The sequence below is a fragment of the Mesoplodon bidens genome (genome assembly GCF_964165515.1).
Source record: "Mesoplodon bidens genome assembly, chromosome: 14".
In the NCBI taxonomy this organism is placed as follows: domain Eukaryota; kingdom Metazoa; phylum Chordata; class Mammalia; order Artiodactyla; family Ziphiidae; genus Mesoplodon; species Mesoplodon bidens.
Genome location: NC_138170.1, coordinates 86947177 through 86971710, shown reverse-complemented (window position 1 = coordinate 86971710; position 24534 = coordinate 86947177). Strand labels below are relative to the sequence as shown.

At 53.6% G+C, this 24534-nt stretch overlaps 1 protein-coding gene across 1 annotated transcript in view; it reads left to right on the top strand.

Moving 5' to 3' along the window:
- TRAPPC12 (trafficking protein particle complex subunit 12) overlaps positions 1-24534 on the top strand; it is a 65881-nt gene that overhangs the window by 29099 nt on the left and 12248 nt on the right. The window contains exons 6-8 of the mRNA XM_081253672.1: positions 11794-11906; positions 19774-19846; positions 21918-21991. Coding sequence (XP_081109798.1) covers positions 11794-11906; positions 19774-19846; positions 21918-21991 — 260 coding nt within the window. The remainder of the gene's footprint in view (positions 1-11793; positions 11907-19773; positions 19847-21917; positions 21992-24534) is intronic.

Genomic DNA, 24534 nt, shown 5'->3' with positions numbered 1-24534 from the left:
TTGGGGAAGGGAGAGGGCCGGTTACAAAGAGCCTTCTGGAGCAGCCTTGAGGTAGAATGAACATCTCTTGGTGGAGAACCTTGTAAATATGTTTGAAACCCATCAAATGTTTGTATTAGATGTAAAACAATTGGGAAGGACCTCTGAGAGGCAGCATAAGCATGGGCACTGAAAGCCCGGGCTGTGGACCCAGACTCCCTGTTAAGTCCTGGCCCCTCCTCTTACTCGCGTGTGACCTTGGGCCAGTGATCCGGCATCTCTGCCCCGGTGTCCTTATCGGTACCACAGGGGTGGTAACCGTGCTTCTTCCTGGAGAGTCACAAAGAGTAAATGAGGTCGTATGTGTACATTGCTTAGAAGTGGCCGCACGCAGTGATCACTGCACTGGCTATTTTTCTTATCTGTTCTTGATTCACGAGTGACACACCGTAGATCGCTGCCGTCTTTTGTAAGATTGGCTGGTCATCGTCTGTTGGATGCAGCAGTGGAGCGACAGAGAAAGGTCCTGGTTGCCGGGAAATGCAGAGCCTAATTGGGGAAGAAAATATAAAAACAGGACAAGAGACTACAAAGGCCCAGTTAATAATAAACATGGTAATTTTTGTAGAAGTTCCAAAAAATCAAATCAACATCTTCCTTAACTTGGTAGGTAAACGATGAACTAAGAGGACTAGAAGTGAAAACACGTTTCTCAACTTCTTTTTGGGTTGTTTTTCCTTAAATCTCAGATCCTTTGTCTTTGGGGGACACAGGGAAGGTTGGGGATTAGGCTCTCTTAGTCCTCGGTGCTTTATCCTTCATCATCTTCACTTTTCTTGTGATGGGAGGTGGTCTGTATTGCCCTGAGTTTTCCCAGGCTTGAAGGAGGATTTTCAGCCTGAGGTACTGTTAGACTTTTAGCCTCACTAGTGTAAAAATTCTTTTTCTTCTTTTTGACTAAAGGAACTCACCCCTTGTAGAAAAGGGGGGAAAAAAAAAAGGGCAGAAATCAGACCGGTTGTCTCGATGAGGTTGGCTCGACTGAGTGGAAGTGAACCGGCCGTGCTATACTGCTCGGAATCAGGAAGGGGGCGGCAGGGTTCCCGCCCCAAATTTGTGAAACTTCTTACCAGCCAGTGGCCTGTCGGGTCCAGCTAGTCTCCGGAGGACCAGGTGAGAAGGGCCCAAAGCCAGGAGCCCTGGTGAGCAAGCGTTCAGGGTGTGGCCCCAGCCGCAGTGGTGGCTCCACAGGTTTAGAAGTGGGTGGGAGGCCCCCCTGGCCTTGCTCACCCGCCCACGCTTCCTGCTCTGGGGCCCCGTGGTGTCTGCACAGGGCAGGCAGACACGTCCACCTCCTCTCCCAGAAGGTCACCCTCCCACACTTGTGCCAGGAAGCCCCCAGCACTGGGGAGCAGGGCTGTATCTGTCCTCTCGCTCCGTTAGGCTCATCCATGCACCCGGCGTCGTAGGGGAGTCCACGTCCTCCCGTGCTCATCTGGAGAGGCCCAGCATCCCCTGGTTGTCCGGGGGCTACTCCCCCAGCGTGGGAGGTCCTGCGTTCCTTTCTCGCCTACACTTCCTGGCCATTTGTGGTCCGTCCCTTGCGCAGAAGGCGATGAGCAGGCTTCTACCCCAAATGAGGATGTGTCTCTGTTGCCACTTCTTAATAGTGGAAAGGTGTTCGATGGAAAGGTTAAAGGCATGCTCCATGGTGAAGTGCGGGGATATTTCTGTTCAGTAAATTCTACCTGGCAGCCTTGATAATCAAGAGACGGCTGTTCCCATGCTTCTGGTTAGGAGCAGCTATGTTTCCCTTCAGCCTAGGAAAAAAGTGTTTCTTCCCACCGTGCCTGACTGTGGCCTGACGGCGCCTGCGCTGGCCTGCCCATGGCCTCCCCCTCACCCCCGGGCCTGGTCACGCTCGCGGCAGAGCCGGGACCCTCCGCTGGGTCCGGGCATTGGCAGCTGATGCCAACAGGTGTTTTGTCTGCTGCTGACAAAAACTCAGAACTCTGAGCGCGCAGGCCATCGCCCAGTGGCTCTAAACTACAGGTACTCTGTCCTGTGGCCACTGCGGCCCTGCTCGCTCTCCTCAGGGACAGAGGTCCGTGGAGGCGACGCCGAGCTTCCTGCGAAGTGAGGAATTGGGTCCTCAGGTCCAGGCGTAGAACTCTGCCGTCCTTCCCCTCAACTCTTAGAACTTCTCGTCCTGAGGACGTGCACACTGAACGCAGGCTTCTGATTCTGCCTGGAATTACATTGCACTGGGACGGGGATAAAGGGGAGCTGGTGGCCCTGCGTCATTAAGCAGCTCAGTTAGATTATGGAATAGACAGAAATCCTGCATATATTTGAGCTGAAGCGTGTGAGCGTTCATCCATAATGACACGCTGAACGTTTACACATTTTTCGTCTCATTTTGTGGTGTAACAAGCCTAAGTGTGAGATTTTGATTCATTCATTTCATTTTAGCTTCCAGTATATAAGCAAAGAAGGTCATTAAAATGTGCTTTTAAAAGGGAGCTATAATGATATAAACAAATAACATTTATGAATGAGCTTTAATATATTTTATTTAAATATTGGACATATTTTTACCCATTCAGAATATTCATAACAAGTCGTAATGAATCATAAGTAAAAATCATGAAATTTTCTTTTTTAATTTTCATCTAAGAAAGGAAGAGTATTGTGGTCTTATGTATCCTCTGACATTTCTAGCAGGTTTTTTTTGTTTGTTTGTTTGTTTTTTGCAGTACGTGGGCCTCTCACTGTTGTGGCCCCTCCCATTGCGGAGCACAGGCTCCGGACGCGCAGGCTCAGCGGCCATGGCTCACAGGCCCAGCCGCTCCGCAGCATGTGGGATCTTCCCGGACCGGGGCACGAACCCGCGTCCCCTGCATCAGCAGGCGGACTCTCAACCACTGCGCCACCAGGGAAGCCCTCTAGCAGTTTTCATGGAGTTACTTTCCGGGAGAGTGTGTTTTCACACCCTCAGGCCGCCTTTGAATCAGTTGTTTGGAATTCTCACCCTTGTTTGCAAGAACAAATGCCAGCAGTGGTTGCTGAACAGCCCCGGAGGCTGGAGGGGCCCCTTCCGTGAGCTCTGTCCTCGCTCGTCCCTCACCTGTGTCCTCCCTCTTCGCGCTCTCCGTCGGTTGCTGCTCCCCCTCCTTGCTGTATGTGCATCCCTGTAATTCCAGCCCCGAGGGGCTGGGCCAGAAGCTGCTCTCATCAAGCATCTCAGACTGCCCACAGCGTGGTGAGCAGAGCTTATTCTCAGGTGTGGGGTTTAGAAGCCCTGGCGGGAGGCTGTGAACAGACAGCTCGCGTCTCCTCCTTGACGTGTGGTCCCCACACCCCAGCAGGACACACCAGATGTGATACGCTAGGGTGACACCCAGCCACCGAGCTTCTCCACCTGTAACTGTCACACAGCTCGGGAAACCCAGAGCTTCAGCGCCGGTCGTGCCAGTAGAAGATGTCAGAACAGTGGCCTGAGCCCGGAGCCTCAGCGGCACCGTGAGGACCTGTCCCCTCTGCCGGGCAAGGTTGTCTTTCCTGTCGGCGTCCCGCTGCTTGAGGGATGGCAGGCCCCTGTCTAGACCTCTGATTGTGCTTCCAGCAGGGTCCTCACACAGTTTTGCAGAACCAGATGTCACTGGGCTGCTTGAGTGGTTCCCGCAGGTGGAGACGCTTGATTTTTCTGTCACTCGTGTCCTGTGTACTCTTACCCATCCAGTTCTGTCCTTTTTGAGAGGTTCTATGTTGGGATGCCTCCCGGTTGAATCCACTCTTTACTCAACAAAAATTAAATTTTTTTAAATGTCAAAAAAGAGTTTTATTAAGCACTCAGATAGTTAACAAATATTAACATTTTTTTCATATTTACTTCAGACTTTTTTTGTAATAAACTCAAGTATTATTGATTCAGCCTTTAAAGCTCCCCATTTCCATCCCCTCCCAAAGCAGCTTAACGTGAATTTGTGTTTCCATATCATGTTTTGACATTTCCACTGCATACACACACATACCCACATACACAATGCACAGAGAACCGCAGGCTTTTGAAATGTACATGAGGAGCGTGTCTTCATTTTGCCTCTTTTTCCCACGTAACATTATTTGTATCCATACGTATCCATGAGGTGAGCAAGTAGGATCTTTCCAATTCCAGGCCCTAATGAACGATGCACTGTGGTGTGTGTTTCTCTTTGGCCACATGTTCCTGCATTTCTCTAAGGTATAAATTAAAAGTCTCAGCGCCAGGCTGTGTGGTGGTTGTATTTCCAATCTTACAAGAAATGGTCAAATTACTTTCCAAAGTAGTTATACTAATTTAGATTCCCAAAACCAGTGTATTCAAGTTTTTGTTTCCCCACCTGTGAATGAGTCTTAGCAATAAGACTTCTGTCTGGTGGGTCTGAAATTCTACCTCTTATTACATCTTCTAGGGTTAAATGGCTTTTGTGTGTTACTGGCTGTTGCAGTTTCCTCTGAGGGGACCCACTCCTTCATAATCTTTGCCCACGTTTCCATTGGGTTATTTTTTGTTATTGATTTGTTGTAGTTCTTTACATATTTTAGGTATTTAATCCTTTATTTGTTATGAATCTTGCAAATATCTTTTCCCATTCTGGGAAATATTGTTTCTAACCCTAAAAAATACGAACATAACCTTTTTGTCAGCTTAGCAAGGGTCCCCCATGCTCCCTGCCCACACCATCTTTGGCCCTGAAGACAGACACCCCTGTACCACCCTACACAGCCCACAGAGCATTTACCCCTCCCTGGAAACCTGCTCCCACCTTAGCTCCTGGGGAGAAAACAAGAGGGTCACGGATGCCAGCCTTTTCCCAAATAAGTGTTTTGGGTTTTGTTTGTCTTTAATGTTGACAAGTTCAGAATTACTGTTCCTGTTAAGGCTTTAAAGTACTTTTTCAAAACCCTTCACGTTGTTTCTCTTTTGAGAGCCATTCTTCATATGTTTATAATAGCCTTCTCCCTTGAATTTGCTTTTAATCAAATTATTTTTGATATTGTAATTGTTACACTAAAACAGATTGCTTGTCCTCCTATTGGGTTTGTATTCTTGAGAACTGTTGAGAGGGATTATATCCATGGATAATATTACGAGGTCATTTACTGTGTTTTTTTATGAACGTCTTGCTTTGGTCTGGTGCCTTTGTTACCATTGATAACCAGTGTTGATACATTATTATTAACATTACATTTGGGTTCACTCTTTAAGGTATGCATACTCATTGAAATTTTATCTTCAAATCAGATGAAATGTCCATTCCTGATGTCATTAACATACCCATTCCTGATGGAGTTCTTTTCAGCCTCTTGTAGGACACTAAGGTTTCCCATCCCAGCACCATCTTTTCTGTCTGTTGTTGGAATTATATCTCCTGTTCGAAAGAAAGCATAATGTTGGAAGTGAGCTTCGGGCTGTCAAAGTGCACCTCTGCGTAGGACAGTTCACTCCAGCTTTCCGTGCACCTGGAGGAAAACTGTGAAGCCACAGATCTCTCTGTTAGAAATGAAAAACATTTTGATGGTTATTTAAGAAACACACAGATAGCAGTGCCTCTTCTGATACTAAGTTCAAATCTGTGTGTTTAGTTTAAGTTATTAGAGCTATAATGATTTCATATGAAGTCTTATTTCAGAACTTAATCCTTATGAATTACCAAGTCAGACTAAAGCCGATGAGACCGACACTCTGATTGACCCTCTGGCTCCCATCAGCTCCCTCCCCGCCTGGGTCAGCAAAGGTGAACTGTCGCTGGGTCTTCAGTCCTCTTCTGCCCTCCCTCCAGAATCATGCACCTCACATTTCTAGTTCTCAGACTAAATTCGGAAAATTTTAATCAACACATAACCGTACATGGTGGTTCAGAATTGTCCAGCACATTTCACATGTCTTACTTTGTTTCCCATGAGAAAATTCACTCATGTCTCAGAGTTAACACCTGCTGCTTAGGTTCGATTTCCCGTTTACTTTCCTCTGTGCCAGAACTCTTCCAAGTCTATCACTCAGCACATTTTCCTCGGTCTGAGAAGGCTGGTTAGTAAATCCTACAGCTCTTCACGTTGCTCGCTCTCCTAGTGAACTCTGGCATGTCCAGTCTTTCCCGGAACAGATGGTTAAGAGAGACGAAAATGTGCAGTTCGGGGCACCACCTCTATCGTCAGGACACCCGAGTGAAGCCTCCTGTAACCCGTCTTACGCGAGAAATGTGGGAGACACGTGCGTTCCCAGCGCCACCTGCATCAGACTCAGCGTTGCAGGCTCACGCAGAGGCAGTATGGACCACCCTGAATTCCGCTTCCTGCCTCAGGGCTCTGGGGCGGCACCGAATTACCCCTTTACTAGTACGTCGTCTAGGACTCGCTCAGGCTGATTTTTTGTTTTCAGATGCAGCCTTGAAGTTGGAAGTGTCTCGTTGAGGGTTGTTTCGTGGCGGGTGAGGGACTCTGTGTTCTCCGCCAGGCACAGGCGTCCCCCGACCTGTGTCCTCAAGGCAGAGCAGAGGAAGCAGGGGCTCCGCTCCTCGCGTGCCGCCGGGTCGCAGGGGTCGGAGAAGGACAGGGGTGGGTGCTGGGTCCAGGGAAGCAAGTGCAGAGCAGCAGTCAGGCACCGGGTCCTGCTTGCCTTGACAGCAAGAGGAACTGCCAGGCCCCAAGGGGGACAACTGAGCCTGCCGACCGTGGACAGAGGGTCCACGGAGTCTGCGCTCTGCTGGGCGTCCACCAGGCACCATGCGCCATCGCGTCAGCACACTCGGGCCTGCCAGCAGCCTGGCCATGTCCCAGTCCCCTGTCCTGCTGGGTGGGTGGCCAGGAAAGTTGAGAGAGGACGCCACCCGCCCAGCACACAGGCGAGTGGGTGGCGGGAGGTCCAGACCGTCTCCACGCCAGGGAAGTCCTGTGCCTGTGTGCCCCCCTGGAGTCAAGCTGACATTCCTCCTCTTGCTTTTTCTTTCAAGTTCGCTGCCCAGCACAGGGCCTGCGTGATTTCTAGTGCATCGTACTCTGACTCTGTGGCTGCCGAGTGGGTCTGCAGTACTGCAGGGGGCTCGATAACATGAATTGTGTAGGAGTGTTTTCATTTAATGTTTTCTAAATGATTAATGAGAGCACTTCTGCCGTATTTATACCGACCTAGATTTGGCAGGTCATGACTTTATGTGGGAACTTTCCAGAAAAACAGATCCACTGGGAAACACGTTTCCTTCCAGACTCTGACTTGCCCTCTTTTTCAAGGCGTGCCCTCCACGTTGGGGAGACAGGCTTCTGGCTGGTGCGGAGCCATGCGTATCTCATGTTGCTGATTCTTCTGGCATGAGGGCTTCACTGATCCCCAGTGACTTCACACGGAGCCAGGCTGGGTTTGCTAGACTGAGAGAATCAGTTTAAAGGTACTTGTATTTGCATTTCTTTAAAACAAACAAACAAACAAAAGCAGGAAAGGCCTGAGTTACGTTGAAACCGTTTCTGTTGTGTTTTATTGGCGAGGTTGTGGGGTTTGCTTGGGAACAGTGGTCACATCCCCTTCGTGACCAGCGTACATCCAGCGCCTATGCTTTGCATTGGCACCTAAAACCCACTGAGTAACTGGCTGTTCACCTGTTCAAGCTGGGATTAATAGACAGCGTTTCTCCAGCTGCTTTTCTTGTTTTGGCTGTATGAACAGTATATTTTTCTAGAGAGGGGCATTTCTCTTTTTGATGTGTCCTGAGGCTGTGTGTGTGCTTCCCTCTCGAGTTCTGCTCTGTGAGATTTTTAAGCAGTATGAGACCTTCCCAGTGGTACCAAGAGAGAAGAGGGGGAAACTGCTTCCCACTTTAGCCCTGGCTTTCTCCCGGGCACCCCCAGGAAAGCCACGTGCGGGTGTGCCGTGGTCTAGGAGGACCGGCGCTGGCTCTGCTCTTCCTGCTCCCGGCCGTCTGGATGTAGTCCAACTCCAGAGGCGAGTCACAGGGAGGCTCGTGGAGTGTCACCTGTCGCCGGCGTCGGCCTGCGTCCACCTCCCAGAGCTGCGGGAGCCTGGTCCAGCACAGACAGGCTCTGGTGGAAAGCTCGACAGTTTGGGACAGGGATGTCTGTTACTCCATGGAAGACGGTGCCTGGAGAGAAGACGGTGTGAGGGCCCAGAGAAGACAGAACTGCAGGCACGTTCTTTGGTCTTCCAGAGGGTCTTTGTTGTGTCTGCGTTAGTTAGGACTTCCAGTACCATGCTCAGTAGGAGTGGTAACAAGGGGAGGGACATTCCGGCACGATTCAGGACCTTAGGGGGAAGCATCTAGCTTCTCACCATTGATTGTGTTGTTAGCTGTAGCTGTTTATAGATGTTCTTTATCAAATTGAGGAAGTTTTCCTCTATTCTTAGTTTGCTGAGAGTTTTAATCATGAATGGGTGGTATATTTTGTCAAATGCTTTTTCTGCTTCTCTTGATTTATTGTGTGATTTTTATTGTTTAGCTTGTTTGATGTGATGGGTTACGTGAATTCATTTTTGAATGTTGAACCAACCTTGCATACCTGGAATAAATCCCAGTTGGTCATGGTGGATAATTTCTTTTATACACTGTTAGTTCTGATTTGCTAATTTTTTGTTAGATTTGATTTAGTTGGATTTGACTTGCTAATTTTGTTGAGGATTTTTGTATCTATGTTCATTAGCTATGTTCATCTATAGTTTTCCTTTCTTATAATACTGATTTTTCTATAAGGGTAATGCTGGCCTCATAGAATAAATTAGGGAGCATCCCCTCCACTTCTGTTTTCTGGAAGAGGTTGTAGAGAATTGGTACCACTTCTCCTTAAATGTTGTGTAGAATTCACCAGTGAAACCATCTGGGCCTGGGCCTGGTGCCTTCTATTTTTGGAAGGTTATTATTTATCAGTTTCATTTCTTAAGTAGATATTGGCCTATTTAGATTATCTATTTCTCCTTGTATGAGTTTTAGTAAGTAGGGTGTGTCTTTCAAGGAATCGGTTCATTTCATCTAGGTTATAAAATTTGTTGACATAGATTTGTTCATAATATTCCTTTATTTTCCTTTTAATGTCCATGTGATCAGTAGTGATGACCCCTTTTTCATTTCTGATATTAGTAATTCATGTCTTCTCTCTTTTTTCTTGGTTAGCCTGGCTAGAGTTCTATAAATTTTATTGATTTTTGTCAAAGAACTAGGTTTGTATATTGATGATTTTCTCTCTTGATTTCCTGTTTTCAATGTCATTGCTTTCTGCTCTAACTTTTCTTTCTTTTCTTCTGCTTTTATATTGCTTGTTTTTCTCTCGTATCCTACAGTAGACGCTTAGATGATTAATTTTAGGTCTTGTAAATATATGCATTTAACACTGTAAAATTCCCTCTTAGCACTGCTTTTGCTGCATCCCACGAACCTTGATAAGTAGTATTTTCATTTTCATTTAGTTTGAAATATTTTCATATGTTCTTTTAAATGCAAAAACTTCCCCAGGTCCGTGGGCAGTTTCCAGGGCAAAGAGCAAGTAACTCCCGGCCACCTTGTCATATATTCAGCTCATTTATAAATTGGGCTTGGGAACTTCACAGACGTTTTGTTTCTGCATTTATCTTATAAAGCTTAAAGTGTTCTAGAGATTCTCTCCCTGCAGGTAAATTCTAAACCATATGGGAACGACTATTGCCTGTTCTCTGTTTGACGTATAGGGATGACAGACACAACTTATGTGTGACTTATCATGTTAGCGCAATCCCACCTTAGTGATGCCTATGGTCAAGAAATGGTTCTTTCTAGGAAGCTGAAATGACTGATGCCATGATGTCAACTCAGTCATCCGTGTTCTTCAGACGTGGCAATTCTTTAGTGTCATCAAAAAAAAAAATTCAAACATATAAATTGAATAATTGTCATCTTTCTTTTCTCTAGGCTCACAATCACAATAAAAACTATTTTCCATAGTATTCCTTAGTTTGGTTTGTCCTTTTGACCTTTCTTCTTCCTATCCTCACTGAAGACCATAGAGCATCATACAGTTTTTCAAGATAAGAAGCACAAACATGGGCTTCCCTGGTGGCGCAGTGGTTGAGAGTCCACCTGCCGATGCAGGGGACGCAGGTTCGTGCCCCAGTCCGGGAGGATCCCACATGCCGCGGAGCGGCCGGGCCCGTGAGCCATGGCCGCTGAGCCTGCGTGTCCGGAGCCTGTGCTCCGCAACGGGAGAGGCCACAACAGTGAGAGGCCCGCGTACCGCAAAAAAAAAAAAAAAGAAGCACAAACATGAAGCCACCTCAATGTGGCACATGGTAGACCCTCGCTGATGGTTGCTGGATGGACGATGGACGGACTGAGGCACAGAGAGGCTGAGCAGCTTGCAGCTGTCACACAGCTTGCTTCTAACCATCTTTAAAGTGTAGTCCAGGGACTTCCCTGGTGGCGCAGTGGTTAAGAATCCACCTGCCAATGTAGGGGACACGGGTTTGATCCCTGGTCCGGGAAGATCCCACATGCCGCGGAGCAGCTAAGCCCCTGCACCACAACTACTGAGCCTGTGCTCTAGAGCCCACGAGCCACAAATACTGAAGCCCGCGTGCCCTAGAGCTCACACGCCGCAACTCCTGAGCCCCGTGTGCTGCAGCTACTGAAGCCCGCATGCCTAGAGCCCGTGCTCCACAACAAGAAGCCACCACGATGAGAAGCCCGTGCACTGCAACGAAGAGTAGCCCCTACTCACCACAACTAGAGAAAGCGCACGCGCAGCAACGAAGACCCAACGCAGCCAAAAAATAAAATAATAATAAAGTGTAGTCCAGATCTAAGTATTGAGAGGTCCCTTCTGAATCTGTGTGATTGCCCTGTGCTGGCATTGTCACATCCTTTAAGTCATTCATAATCAGCACAGGCTGTTTGATTATTTGATGACATTTATATACTTATATACTTACTAAATTATATATACTGATACAGATACATATCCAAGTCATGTCAGAGGGGAACGTGACGCTAACAGAAGGATTCCCTCACCCTGAGAGGACACAGCCACATGCAGACACTATGTAAAAGCTCATTTCAACTGCAGTCCTTTTCGGATCACTACTGTCATGCCCCCAGCATGCTGATGGAGGTGGCACTGCCCAGAACTCACTCCCTCTGGGGCAGCCCTGGGCAGTGGAATCTTCGAGGCCAGCTGCCGTGCCTTCCTTTCGCTGGGACAGCTCTGAGGTAGAACGGTCACTCCAGAGCGACACACACACACACACACACACACACCCACCACCACCACCACCGCCACCGCCACCGCCACCGCCACCGCCACCACCACCACCCACCACCCACCACCACCACCACCCACCACCACCACCCACCACCACCACCACCCCCCCCCCGGACCTGGGCCCGAGGCGCACCTCCCGGGTAACCGGACCTACGCAACCTTCTCCAGGAGCTCAACATCCCAAAGACGTACAGAGAATCCAGGAGTGTTCTGTTTTCTTTTACTGGAGCAGGCGGTGGTCTCTACCGTTCTACTAATTTTGTGGTAATTCCTACACGATTGTGGCATAACTCTGGAAAAGCAGTAACAGCCAGCTTTCTCCTTTGGTCATTGTCTAGAACATAACAGCTTTACAGAGAAAACCAGGACACGTTTTATAATTGGCATCATCGCATACTTTACCAAGATACAAGGGATTCCATCATCCCTTCTGGTAGAATATCTGCAGACTCCCTGCTGCATGGGTGCTCACTCTGAGAGGGTGCTTAGTTGTGCTCAGTTATGGCAAACAGACTCACTCTGCTTTGACTTTGGTTCTAGGCTCCATGGTCCCCTTTTCGATGCGGATCCTACATGCGGAGCTTCAGCAGTACCTGGGGAACCCCCAGGAGTCGCTGGACCGGCTGCACAGGGTGAAGGCCGTCTGCAGCAAGGTAACCATCACTCCACTTTGGGCCGCTGACGCCTCCCCTCCTGATGGAGGGCTCACCCAGACTTTCCCGCCCTCACGAGAAGCACATCACGCCACGCTGTACCCTTCCCACCACTCTGCTTCCCCCTCCTGAAAGGCAGGCTGACCCGGTTCCTTGTGACCGTGCAATTCACTGTTCTTGCTGAATTATTCTGGGGGGGGGGGGCTGTTTCGGCAAAGCTTGAAGCCTGAAATCTTTCTTCCCAGTATTATTAGTAAATGAAAAGCGGGAGCGTTTCCTCTTGTGTAGAAATCACACACGTGAACACGTGCCAGGCTGCCCGACCACTCATGCATCCTGCAAAAGGCTACGTGCACCTGCTTCATATCAAACGGAGGCATCAGAGCAGTATTTAAAGAGATAATGGTTTTAAATGTTCCAGAATCAAAGCAAATTATAGTGTATCATGACACGTGTCATTCGTAACACTGACTCCGGAGGCAGATGAGGTTCAGAAGTGCTTGCCGAGTTACTCTGGGTTGTAAAGTTAACAGTTACGTGGAAGGCATCAGTTGTATCAACAAAAGATGAGATTGCTGCACTGAGTGATGGGAAGGAGAGATGTGGGGCTCAGAGTCTCCCCATCTCCAGGCAGCGGGCAACCATGCCCCCGAGAGCCTCCGTCTTCAGACTGGAAGTGAGCCTGCCTTTCCTACCCGCCTGGCAGCCTTGCTGTGTAGCTTAGCTGCAGCGTCGTCTGTGGAAGGGCTTCCAAAGCTGTAACAGCAAGCAGTTAGGGGCGGCAGCATGTGACAGATGTTTAAACGAGGTTATTTGTACTTGTCAAGTTCGTGCTTCCGTCCCCAGCTGGTCTTGGTGGACGTGCCTGGAGCTCCCGGGGGGTCCTCTGCGTTCCCGGCAGGGAAGTGGCAGGGCTTCCGCCCTCGCCAAGTGGACGCCGCAGCAGGCCACCTGACGCTCTTAAGCTTTGCATCGGCTTCTGGCTTTTATGGCTTAAAAGATAAAAAGAAGAACTTTGCTCTCTTTTAATTTGATCCGTTGATGGGGGAAATTGTGTCATCACTAGTTTTTAGAGTCTAACACTCCTTTTCCTTGACTCTTAAAACATGGTTAAAATACAGTTATTTCCAGAAATAGGAAAACAAAACTTGTAATTGGTACTAAATCAGTGATGTTCTAAATCACACACAGATGATTGTTTTTATTGCTTTTCACTCACCTCCGTGTCACACGGGGAAGTGCATATGAATTCTAAGGCTTTAACCCTAAGGCCGTCTCCCGAGGCCTCCCCGGCGGGCTCCATGCTCTCCATGCGTCTCTGGGCGCCCGCCTGGCGCGCCTGCTGCCACGTGGTGCTGCCCTTGACACCACGGGCTCGGAGGTCGGACACGGGGGTGTGCGCAGTGCTCCCTCCCACACGACGGGTGCTGTGCTCCATGCTTTATGTTAAAGCTCCGTAAATGCTCACAACGGCTGTACAAGGCAGTGTCATGCCTGATGTACAGACGAGGAGACGGAGCCTCCGAGGGTTAAGTACAGCTGAGGTCCGGCCGCGAGGGGCCTGAACGAGAGCAGGTCGCCGGCTGTGAACCGGCCGCCGCCCACGTCTTGCACCCTCTGGGTCCAGCCGCAGCCCTTTTTCCCGCACGTGCAGCGTGTGCCCGGAAGCCTTGGCACGCGGCTCCGGCCTCGTGCGTCGTCACCCTCCGGTGCCAGAGAGCGCCAGCCGCGCTTCCTCTGCCAAGATCTGCTCTCGGTCAGGGGGCGCTGGGCTCCTCGCTGGGGGCGGGGGGCGAGTCCAGCAGGGAAGGAGATGAGTCAGCCTGTGAAATAGTCTCTCCCAGGGTGACGGCCGCACCCGGCCCCCCGCCTCGGCTTCCCCTCCCCAGCCTGCTCGCTGGGCCTGGCCTCCTGCCCGCCCCAGACCCAGGGGGCCCAGGCTCAACCAGCGCCCACCAGGCCTCCCAGACGCAACTGCCTGCTGGGGTGCAGCTGCGGGGTCGAGCAGGGCCCACCCGGGCCACCCTGGAGTCGTCACGGGGACTGGGGCGGGCAGGAGGCCGCGCCGGGGCTGCCCTCTGGAGCCGCCGACCGGCCAGCGCCGTGATGGCGATCAAGGGCTTCGCTCCGGGTGTCATTTCCGGAAGGAAAGCAGCAGCGCGGTCCACACCCCCGAAGCACTCTGTGCCCGTCGGTTTCGTTGCGTGTGTGGCGTCTGTCGTTGCTCTGGAGGTCAGGGGTGGGCGTGGAAGCTGCGCCTGGGAAGCGGGTAAAGAAGAGAGCACGAAGGTTTCCGTCCTTAGTGAGAAAGCCGAGGCCCCGCTCGGTGCTTGGGAAGCACACACGCTTGCGGCGGATGCAGGTGTGTGTGCAGATGTGCTCGGAGCCCGCTGTTGGTCGCTGCCTCTCTAGCACACGTCAGGTCTTCACAGGTTCAGCCCGAGCGCGGGTTTCCCAAGTGAAAGGGGACGACCCGGGGTGGCAGCTAGAGTGAGATGCGGGCGGGCCCGGGGCAGCCGAGGTGGGTGTGGAGCAGACACCTGCCACCCGGTGGCCCTCAGCCCGGGCAGCCGGCGTCCTCTCTGCAAAGGGACACACTGGGCTAGAGGTCTCCCGCTGCTTCAGCAGGGCCCAGAGCCGGGGTGTCCCAGGGCGCCGGGCTGGGGTGTGGGGACATGACGCGGGCTCCAGATGGATGTCTCGTCTCCACAGCCATCACGTGGGGAGTGTTTAGGATGTGACATCCACTGTCCAAGCCAGCCTGCAGAATTACAATTACAGGATGGCCTCTGTGAAGGAAGTAATACGCCCTGAAGGAAGAACACTCCGGTACGTTAGTGGTGTGGGTAATGGGATTAAAGGTCATTTTTATTCTCTGTCCAGGTCTTATACAATGCACGTGTTAGTTTTATAAGTAGAATTTTTTTTCTACTGAAAAGAAACTAAATGAGGACTGCGGGGCAAAGGGAAGATGAAATTCAGACAGCAGTACGGTCGGTAACGTACAAGGTTTATGCCACACACAGGTTGGTGCTGAGGTCCAGGTAAACAGAGCAGAGAGGGACATAACACCAGTTATGGAATCCCTGGCATCGTTTGCTCAGCAGAAGCTGAGCTTTTCCTTATACGGAAGGTTCACTGGAGAATGGTTAGAGCCTGTGTATTCAGCCTGATGAGAGCACTGTCTCGATTTTTTAGGTGCGGCCCAGTTTTAGCAGAACATCGCTCGTGACCTTTACGAAAAGGTCCAGGGTTTTCTCTGCTGTCTTTGAAATAGAAGGTGACAAGTAAGAACCACGTGGTGAAGCAGTAAATGTTTGGTTCAGATGTAGTGGTATCGACGAAGAACAAAATATGCCTCGATTTAAAATAAGCATGCCCCGTGGCTTAGGAGAGCCACCCCTGTCACGCCACAGCAGCGGTACCTCTGCCCTCCATCCCTGCTCCTCGGCTTCTCTGCAGGCCACTGCACCTCTGGGTCCCGTCGGCAAAGAGCCAGGGAACACGTTTCTAAGCCCGTTTGCATATGTCATGATGCCAGATCAGCATGGGGTTTGGGTCGCCGCTGATGGGGAGGTGCCGTGTGGGTTTAAGTTCAGTGCTGCCCGGCCCTACAATTTGATTTCTGCAGCCTCCGCCCGCCCCACCTTAGCCGGGCTCGGGGCACCAGGTAAGGAAGTGCCCCTTTACAGACCCTCACTGCCGAAGGAGCCCCTCGGGAAGGGACGTCGGTTTGCTCTGTTCTTGGTTGGACACCCTAATGAGGCAGAGGTGAGACGGGTGTTTCTAGGAAGAGTTCATATCTTTACTAAAAAGGAATTCCGACAGATGGACCTGCTCGGTTATGCTGTTTTACTTGTAAACCAAGTTAAGAACGGAAGAGAACATTGTCTGCCCTCCCCCTGCCAGCCGCTCTGGGAAGCACCCAGCTGGGCGGGCCATCAGGCGTGCTGACCACGCCCTCCGCTGCCCGGCTTCACCTGATGCCCATGGTCCCCATGCCCCTCTGTCCTGCCGCTCCAGCAGAGAACAAATTGACGGTGCCTTCATCAGATAAGATGGGAGTGGCTGGCAAGTGAGGGGAGGTGGAGGAGAGGGGAGGTGGTGGCTCCTAATCCCTGGTCAAGGCCACATCTCTGCCCTTTGCCATCAACACTTACGCTCCTGGGCCCGGGTGTGCTCAGAGGGCCCAGAAGGAGGAGGTGACAGGAGCGTCCCTGTCGTCAGGGTTTGTACGATTTGTATCCTGACTCGGCTCACGGTGGAGATTCGCGCCTTTGGAAACTCCAGGTTGCATCTTGCAGATCCCAGAACAAAGACGGGAATGTCGACCATACCCCTCAGCAGCCCCAGCCCCGTGTGAAATCTGCTGTGCCAGAGGGGACCCACAGTGTGCCTGTAAGGTCACCCGAGTTGGCAGGCGGTCCCGCCCGACACCTGCATGATAGCCCAGCAACAGGCAGCCCTCGGTGGAACAGAGAGGTCTGGAATCTCCATCCTGGCATTGTTTACCTGGGCATCGAAGGTTCTCACTCTCTGACCTACATGGAAAGAGAGAGCATTGCTTCACGGTGTGATGCCCTGCTGGGGGGATGTCCACAGGCTGTGGTTGGAGGGGCTTTGGAGTCAGGCAGACGGGTGTTTCCAGGTGTGACCCTGACTCTTCCTGGTGGGGTGACCAGCCTGTGGAAGCCCGGGGAGGAGTGGTGTCGCCAGCCAGTGCCAGGCTGCTGTGCGGGTTAGATGACCAGCGACCTGGCACGGTGCGTGGTCCATGGGAGTGTTTAATATTCCTGCAGTGGCTTGGAGCAACTCCGAGAAGCCTCTTTTCACTTTGAAAAGCCTCTTTTCCAGAAGGTCCCCTAGGAGACTGGTAGGGCTGAGAAGGCCCCAGGACTTTCCAGAGAAATCTAAACCCCTCTAGGGAGACCTGCTCTCACCTCAGTCTGAACACCGCAGGTCACTTGTGAGTCCTTGGGTCCTTGAGTTAGGGCCGGCCCCCAGGGGTCCAAAGACTGGACGCTTTGTCCATAAACCTGGTCCCTAGACCTTGCCCACCCACAGCCCGTGACAGGCCGACAAAGGACAGGACCAGGGCTCCTTCCCCGAGAGCCTTCCCACAAACCAATGTCCCCAGACCACCCATACTGGTGTTGCCTGGAGCCCATCAGAAGGGCAGGGTTTGGGCTGCACCCCGCATATGGCTCAGAACCTGGAGTTTAAAATACCGGAGTCCAAGGTCCTGCGTATGCACCAGGGCCCACGAACTTCTAGGATTCCTGCAGAGGTGTAAATGGGGTGTTTCTTGTGGGCTGCTCAAGTTCGCTGGGAACCCAAAAATGTTTGTAAGTGATCTTCCAAACCCAGGGTAACTGCAGAGAAGTTGGGGCATGGGTTTGGTCCCTTTAAATATGAGTAGGTGACACATTGCCTGTTTGAGATCAAGTGGTCCTTTTTATTTATTTGTTTGTTTATCTATGGCTGCGTTGGGTCTTGGTTGCTGCGCGCGGGCATTCACCAGTTGGCGGCGAACGGGGGCTACTCTTCGTCGCGGGCTTCTCATCGCGGTGCAGTGCGCAGGCTTCTCATTGCGGTGGCTTCTCTTGTTGTGGAGCACGGGCTCTAGGTGCATGGGCTTCAGTAGTTGTGGCACTTGGGCTCAGTAGCTGCGGCTCATGGGCTCTAGAGTGCAGGCTCAGTAGTTGTGGCGCACGGGCTTAGTTGCTCCGCAGCATGTGGGATCTTCCCGGACCAGGGCTGGAACCCGTGTCCCCTGCATTGACAGGTGGATTCTTACCCACTGCGCCACCAGGGAAGCCCTGAGATCAGGTGGTCTTGGTTACATGTGGAGTCAGGCAGCTGGGACATTCGTGCGAGGCGTACAGTTTTCTCCGTGGACAAAACAACCGAGCCCGGGCCTTCTGAGTCCTTTGTCCTCCCTCCGCTGCTGTCCAGAGTATTGACGGCGTCTGCATTGCTGGAGTGACACTGCCCGTCCCAGAACCAATCCAGGACGGCCCAGGACCCGCGGGTAGGGCGGGGGGTGTCGATGCAGCCTCTCGGCTCTGGTCACACCCACCTGCTGACAGAATGGCGGGTCCAGAACCGTCTCCCAGGCCCACATTTCCTCCTGGCCGCTCCCTGTTCATGTCCAAGCAGCACCTTCACATGCTCAGAACCACTGTCATTTCAGTATTGTAGTTACTTTCGGAAGTACGTGGCTCACCCGGAGCCCGGCTGCTGCCGACCCGCCACCCCACGCTCGCGTTTCCAGAGCATCTTCCAGAATGGGTGCCGTGGGCGCGGCCCGCGTTGGTCATTCTGGGAAGCGGACCCAGAACTGCTCACGGGCGTCCGACCTGCACCTGGACAGGAGGGACAGGAGGGGCATGCGGCCACGTTTGCCATCTGAGTAGCTCAGGCTTTGGGTGGGAGCGTTTCTACACTTTGCTCTACAGAAACGACCTTCAGTAGATCAGCGTGCTGTTACCGTGACTGTGTGAAGTCATATGGGCGGGAATTCTCTCCCCCAGACACTGTTCTCCTGCGATTTAGCTCAGGCTGGAGGTAACTGTGGCCCCCCGAGGTGGGTTGCCCAGGTGCATGGAGATGCCCTGCAGGGGGCCAGGACAACTCCCCGACCCGGCCCTCCTGGAGTCTTCTGATTCTCTCATGCTCTTTTGTTGTGGTTGGTTTTGCTGTCAGGCCTGCCCCTCCCCCAACGTCCCATCCGTTGACCCATGAGTCGAGGCCAGGCCTCGGGCCCTGTGCACTGTGCGTGGCTCCCGGGGCTGGGAAGCGCCAGGCCTCCCGTTTTCTTCTTCAGAACCTCTTTGTCCTTCTCTTTGTTCCTGTCCCTCCTCAATGGCACCTTCGAGACCTTCTTTCCTAGGCAGTTTCTGTTTTTATGACTATCAGAAGACCGATTAGCTGAAAAATGTCATTTGACCTTGTTTGGACCAACTAGCTCATCTTCGAGGTTACAGTTTTGAAGCCCAGGTGTGTCCTGAGTGGTCACGGTAGGACAGGCCTTCGTGTTCACAGCGAACTGTCATCCACCTTTTGTGAAGCTCTGACACTTGGCACCAGAGGAGGCCCAGCTGGCCCATCTCTGTGTGGATGGGACGAGGCCGGTGAGAGCCCGGAGCAGCTGCTTCGCTGGCCGTGAGCTTCGCCTCCTGAAGGTGGGCCGTTTGGGGCAGTGCTGCCAGCCAGGGTGGCCCACTGCACGAGGGGTGTCTCCCCAGAGCACGTGGCCTGAAGTCGGCCGTCACAGAAGCATGAGACCCCCGTTTTCAGTTAGCACGTCTTTCTTTTCCTTCCCTGCAAACAGTGTTTATATTAACACGTTTTTTCTCCTCGTCCTGCCCTCTGCCCAGATCACCGTGGTAGCAACTTCTTTCCTTTCAGGGAAACTAAATCACAGAGGAGGCAACTCAAGGTTATTAGCCGAACAGTAAAAACTATGTAAAGTGACAGATGTTCAGAATTTATTTGATACATTTAAAAAGGCTGCACATCTCAGGTGCCCTAGAGGAGCAAGACTGACATTTTCACAGAAGTTAATAATCATCCTCTTGTGTAACATTCCTGATGCTTTCCTGACAAACAGAGAATATCTGCCCCATGTCTGGGGTCTCTGATGCTTTTACGAGTGTCATAAACCCAACCCCCCCCCAGTCAGAGAGCAGCTACCTGTTTGCCGTCATCTCCATGCCTTGTAAGCAGCGAAGCTCAAAATGTGTCCCTGCGAAACGCTCCTTGACGAGTGGGCTTCCATACAGAGAAGTCTGCTTCTCCTGGAGTTTATCATGACAACGTCTAGAAGCAAATTCATTTCTGTTGCTCTTCCTTCCATCTCCCACAGATCCTGACAAACTTGGAGCAGGGCCTGGCCGAGGACGGCAGCATAAACAGCATGGCCCAGGAGAACAGACAAGGTCAGTGCGGACTCGCCTTCCTTAGATAATAGCCAGCATCGTCAGAGGACTCGGCCCCGAAGCTTTCTCTGTCTCATTCCTTTCCTTCTCACTCCGTAACGCACCCATCCTCTCATGCATTCATCTCCTCGGTCCTTTCTTACACCAAGCCAGGCACCGTGGTTGGTGCTGGCATAAGGCATGAACCCCGCTCTCGGGGAGCCCCGTCAGGCCGAGACCCGCCTGCAGCAGATAACCCCAGAAATCGACGTGAGCGTCCACAGCAAGATGGGTGCCTGGCCCACCCGCCCGTGGGGAGCCAGAGGCCTCAGCCAGTGAGTGGCAGGAGGGAGCCTGAGGCCTGGGCGGAGCTGGAGAGGAAAGGAAGATGGGGCCCTGCATGTAGAGCCTCGGGGGCCAGGCCGTGGAAACGGGTCTTCATGTGAGTGCTGGGTGGGCAGGGGCCAAACTGTCAGATTATCCTGCCTGAGATTTCTTGAGAACATTAGAGAGGAGAACTAATCGTGCTTCAAAACCCAGCTCGGATGGCACCTCCCTGAGAGGCTGGCACCTCCGCACATGAGCCTGTGGGCTTACGTGGTCTCCAGGGGCTCAGTGGTCCCCCGCTCTGCGCCTGACTTGGAGTGGCTGTCGGTGACCATGGGCGAGCACGGATGATGTGGGCAAGGGGTGGGCTTCCTCTGAAGCCACGCTGTGAGGAGACGGATGTGCCAGAAGCAGGAGAGGTGGCCTGAAAGGAGAACCCCCCAGGCAGAGACCTGTGCCCATGCCTCGGGCACGGCGGGGCCCTGGGCGCCGTGCACCCCGGACGCGCTCGTGACTGTGGGAAAAGGGGAAGCATCCCAGGCAGGAGATGTCCATCCTCGAGGACCAACAGCTCTGGCTGCGTTTGTGCTTTAAGCACAGATCCCTTTCTTTGAGAAATCCCAGGGGACCAGGTCTGTAGGTGTGATGTTCGTGCATCCTTCTCAGTGATTTAAGTGCAGGTAGGTAACGGGTCTGACGTGGGCATCTCCGTGCCCTGGGACATCCCGCCCTCAGCATCTTTCCCACTCTGGCCATGTCATCCCACGGGGGGTCCGTGTTTTGGTGGCAAAGAGCAGGTAGTTGTTGGAGCTCAGGAAGCAGTGCCCGGAAACCTGACAACTCACAGCAGATCAACAGATTTATAAGGCAAAGAGGGGAAGAAAGCACTAGAAAGTCCTCAAAGATAATCAAAATAAAATGCAGTTCACTGAGAATCCACATTTTACATTCGTTAAGGAAAGATATTCAGAATTTTTCTTTTCACAAAAATGATGTCATAAGGGGAATGTAAGCAGCTAATGCATATTTAATTGCTGAAAGGCAAGGTGAGTACGTTCTTAATTCTGACAATTGAGTTTTTTGTCCTTTTCTCAAGCACTCCAGGAATAAGCGTCATTTCTAGGAGACTGTTATCCCAAAATTGACCCTTGGTCCCGGCAGCGGGAGGAAGGTCAGTTTAAGGCAAGCTTGCCCAGTGGTCACCATTCACATGTGTCTGGGACGTGCTTCTCCCTGGGCCTGAGCTGGATGGCAGATTCAACATCTGACCGAGCACCGGCCTCTCCAGGCTCCCCGCCCTGCGTCCGCTCCGCTCCCCCTGCCCTCAGAGCCTGCTGAGGCAGATGCGTTAGGAATTGTTGCTTCCACTTAAAAGGTCACAACACCTAGGCCTTAGGCAGGCAGGCCGCTGTTACCAGGGCGCAGCTGCTGACACCGGGGTGTGACCGTCCACCAGCCCTGCAGCCGGGAGGCCTCCAGCCCATCCAGGTCACATCAGGAGTGGCTCCTCTGCAGGGCGAAGGCTGTCGGCTGGCTTTTCCCATCTTTTGGGCGTGCCATCCTGGGGACGTGGCCCTGGTGGGCTCATGGGATCTGTCCTCCCCGAGGCTGAGCAGGTCGCCAAGAGCACAGCCCAAGGTGTGGGCTGAGCAGCACAGGGAGCGGTGGCCGAGGCCGGGTGACGGGGGGCGGGGCGTCCACCTGTCTGGGTCGGGCCGGCGGCAGGACCCGCTCCCCATGCATTCACCCTACTCCACTCTTGCAGCCTCTGTGCAGCTGTGGCGGTCCCGCCTGGGCCGGGTGACGTGCTCCATGGCCAACTGTCTGCTGCTCATGAAGGTATGATGTTCTCAGGTCGGGAGGGGTGGGGACCACTGGGACCTCGGGGTGGTGTGCATGCGGTGGGGGGCGGTTATCGAGCAGAGAGGCCAGTGAGACACTCGGGATAAACGTGCTTTAACTTCTACTGAAAGAAATGTCAATAGAATGTAGAATTTACACTGCCAAGTTTAATTGTTCAAACGGGTCGAGATGATTTAATTGAAATCCTCCTCATGCTCTCAATTCTCTCTCCCTCCTGTTTTTCTCTGGATTCAGTCCCAGAGTTGGCCTCTGTTCCCCCCATTAGAGGAGGTGGTTTCACTCGTCCTGACCTGACTTGGCGCTCAGTGGTCATGGCATCTGGGGACAGGCTTCCCAGGGAGACCTGCTCTTTAGCCCCACCCCACCATGGGCGCCGCGCCCCGCCCCCCCCACTGCCAGCCGCCCGGGAGGCGGCTGGGGGACGAGGAGGCTGAACCGAGGGCATCGCTCCTTTGTTCCTCCATCCGTGCCTCCCTGGCAGGGCCCAGCTGCAGGGGCTGGAGGCTGCTGCCCGAATCAGTGAGCCACAGACACCTAGAGTAGCTCCGTTAACATCTTCTGAGCCATTAAGAGGCCAGGTCGTGGCCCTCCCACGGGCCAGCCCAGGGTCACTCCTGAGCTCGGTTTTAGCAGAGCAGAGCAGGCAAATGGCCAAAGGGAGAAGCGGGCTCCGGGAGCTGGTGTCTAACCCTGACAGGGCAGCCCCGCGAGGGGACCGCGTCCCGGGCCAGCTGTGGGTCCCGTGCAGAAGGCCACGCTGGGTGTGCACTCGGCTCCTGCCCCAGGGCCCTGCCTTCCCTGCGTCGCTGTGACCCTGGGGTGCAGACTGCCTCGCGTGCCCCTCCCACCCCCGAGCCCCGGGGACCTCCCCTGAAACGAAGGCCCAGACGGGATGCACTTGCAGCCCCCCTTGGACAGCGCCTTGGGGTTAAGGCGCTCTGGTTCTCGCAGCTCCTCCCTTCTGCCACCCCGACCCACGACACGGTGCCCCGTCCCTCCCGCGGGTGGAGGGAGCTGCCCAGGGCCACTGCCGCCTTCCGTCTCCGGCTGACGCGCAGAAATCGTAAAGTCACAGGCCGATCGGTGTCTCCTTGGTCCCGGGCTGGGACTCCTCAGGAGGGTCTCCTGTTCTACTGGTGGGTTCGTATGTGCATTTCTAAGGCACATTAATAGAAAATTGTGGGATAAGAACACCCTTCTTTGTCTACTGCTGGAGTGATGATACCACGAGGCGCCAGACTGTCTTGTACCTACTTTGTCGGGACTCAGGATAGATCACGGTGCTTCAGAAACACTTTCACCGCACGTGCAGTTTAATTTGAGGCTTTAGATGATGCTTTTCATTTCCACGCGTTAAACAACGGAATGAAAGATTTTGCGGCTGAGGCGCCGGCACACGTGCGCATCCTGTCGCCGCCTAGTGAGCGAGCCCGGCATTACAGCAGCGTCGGCTTTACTGGCGCGTCCCGCCCCGTCCCTTCCCTTGGCGTATGGGCGACGCTGGGTTACTTCAGCAGCTGCTGCTGAGTCTGAGTGACATTTCTGCTACGGCGACGTGAACGCTGATGGACCGTTTTAACGATGAGCAGTCTGTACACACGCTTCAGCCCGAAGGTGTGCCTGAAACACTGTCGGGGCCTGGGCACCCCAGCCCGTCTGGGAGACTCAGGGCGCCGCGCCGCCCGCCTCCGTGCCCCGCCCGCCCGCACTGCCCGTACGCCGCCTTCTTGCTGACCTCGCCCCGCCAGGCGGTGCAGCTGCTGAAAGAAACGGGGGACGGCGGAGCTAGAGCAGTGGGTCCCTGCGAGCGGGCCGCGCCCGCCTGACCGCGGCCTGGACGGCGCTCGCCCTCAAGAGCGCCCTTCAGCCGGGGCCGCATCCCTCGTTTCCTCCGGTAAATAAACGATTTCGTTAAACGGTCGTCCGCTGACAAGCTCTGGGCCGCGCTCCGCTCTGGTTTACTGGAGGCCGGGCTCCTTGGAACCGCCGGGGCCCGGGCCCGAGGCTGCAGCCGCGCGGGGCTCCCGTCCGGGCCCGGCGCCTCGTCTGAAAGCCTCCGCACGGGGTTCCCACGGCCGTGTCCGCCCAGGCGTGCTCTCCTAGGAGCGCCGCTCCGGCGGGACAGCGGCCGGGGCGCCGAGACGTGGCGGTGTCAGGCGGCGACGCCGGCCGCAGAGCCACCCGGAGGCGCACTGCGTCTCGCCGGCCAGAGACGCGGGCCGGGATCTGGGCGTGTGCACTGGCCTGACCCGGTGACACTTGGGCGCCGCCGGACACGAACGGCGAGGTGGCCTTTCGTTCGCCCGAAACCGGAAGTGAGGCGTAGGCGTTCCGCACAGTGGGTGATTCTCAGATGCTCCGAGGTGCCCCCGTCTCCCCGCAGAAGTCCAGGGCTCAGCGGAGCCGGACCCCAGCCGGGCCTCAGCGTCCCGCGGGCCCCAGGCACCGGGGGCCACTGCCGCCCCGAGAGAGGGCTCTGGGCACGCCCTCACCCGGGCGCTCCCGCTGGGCAGGGCGGG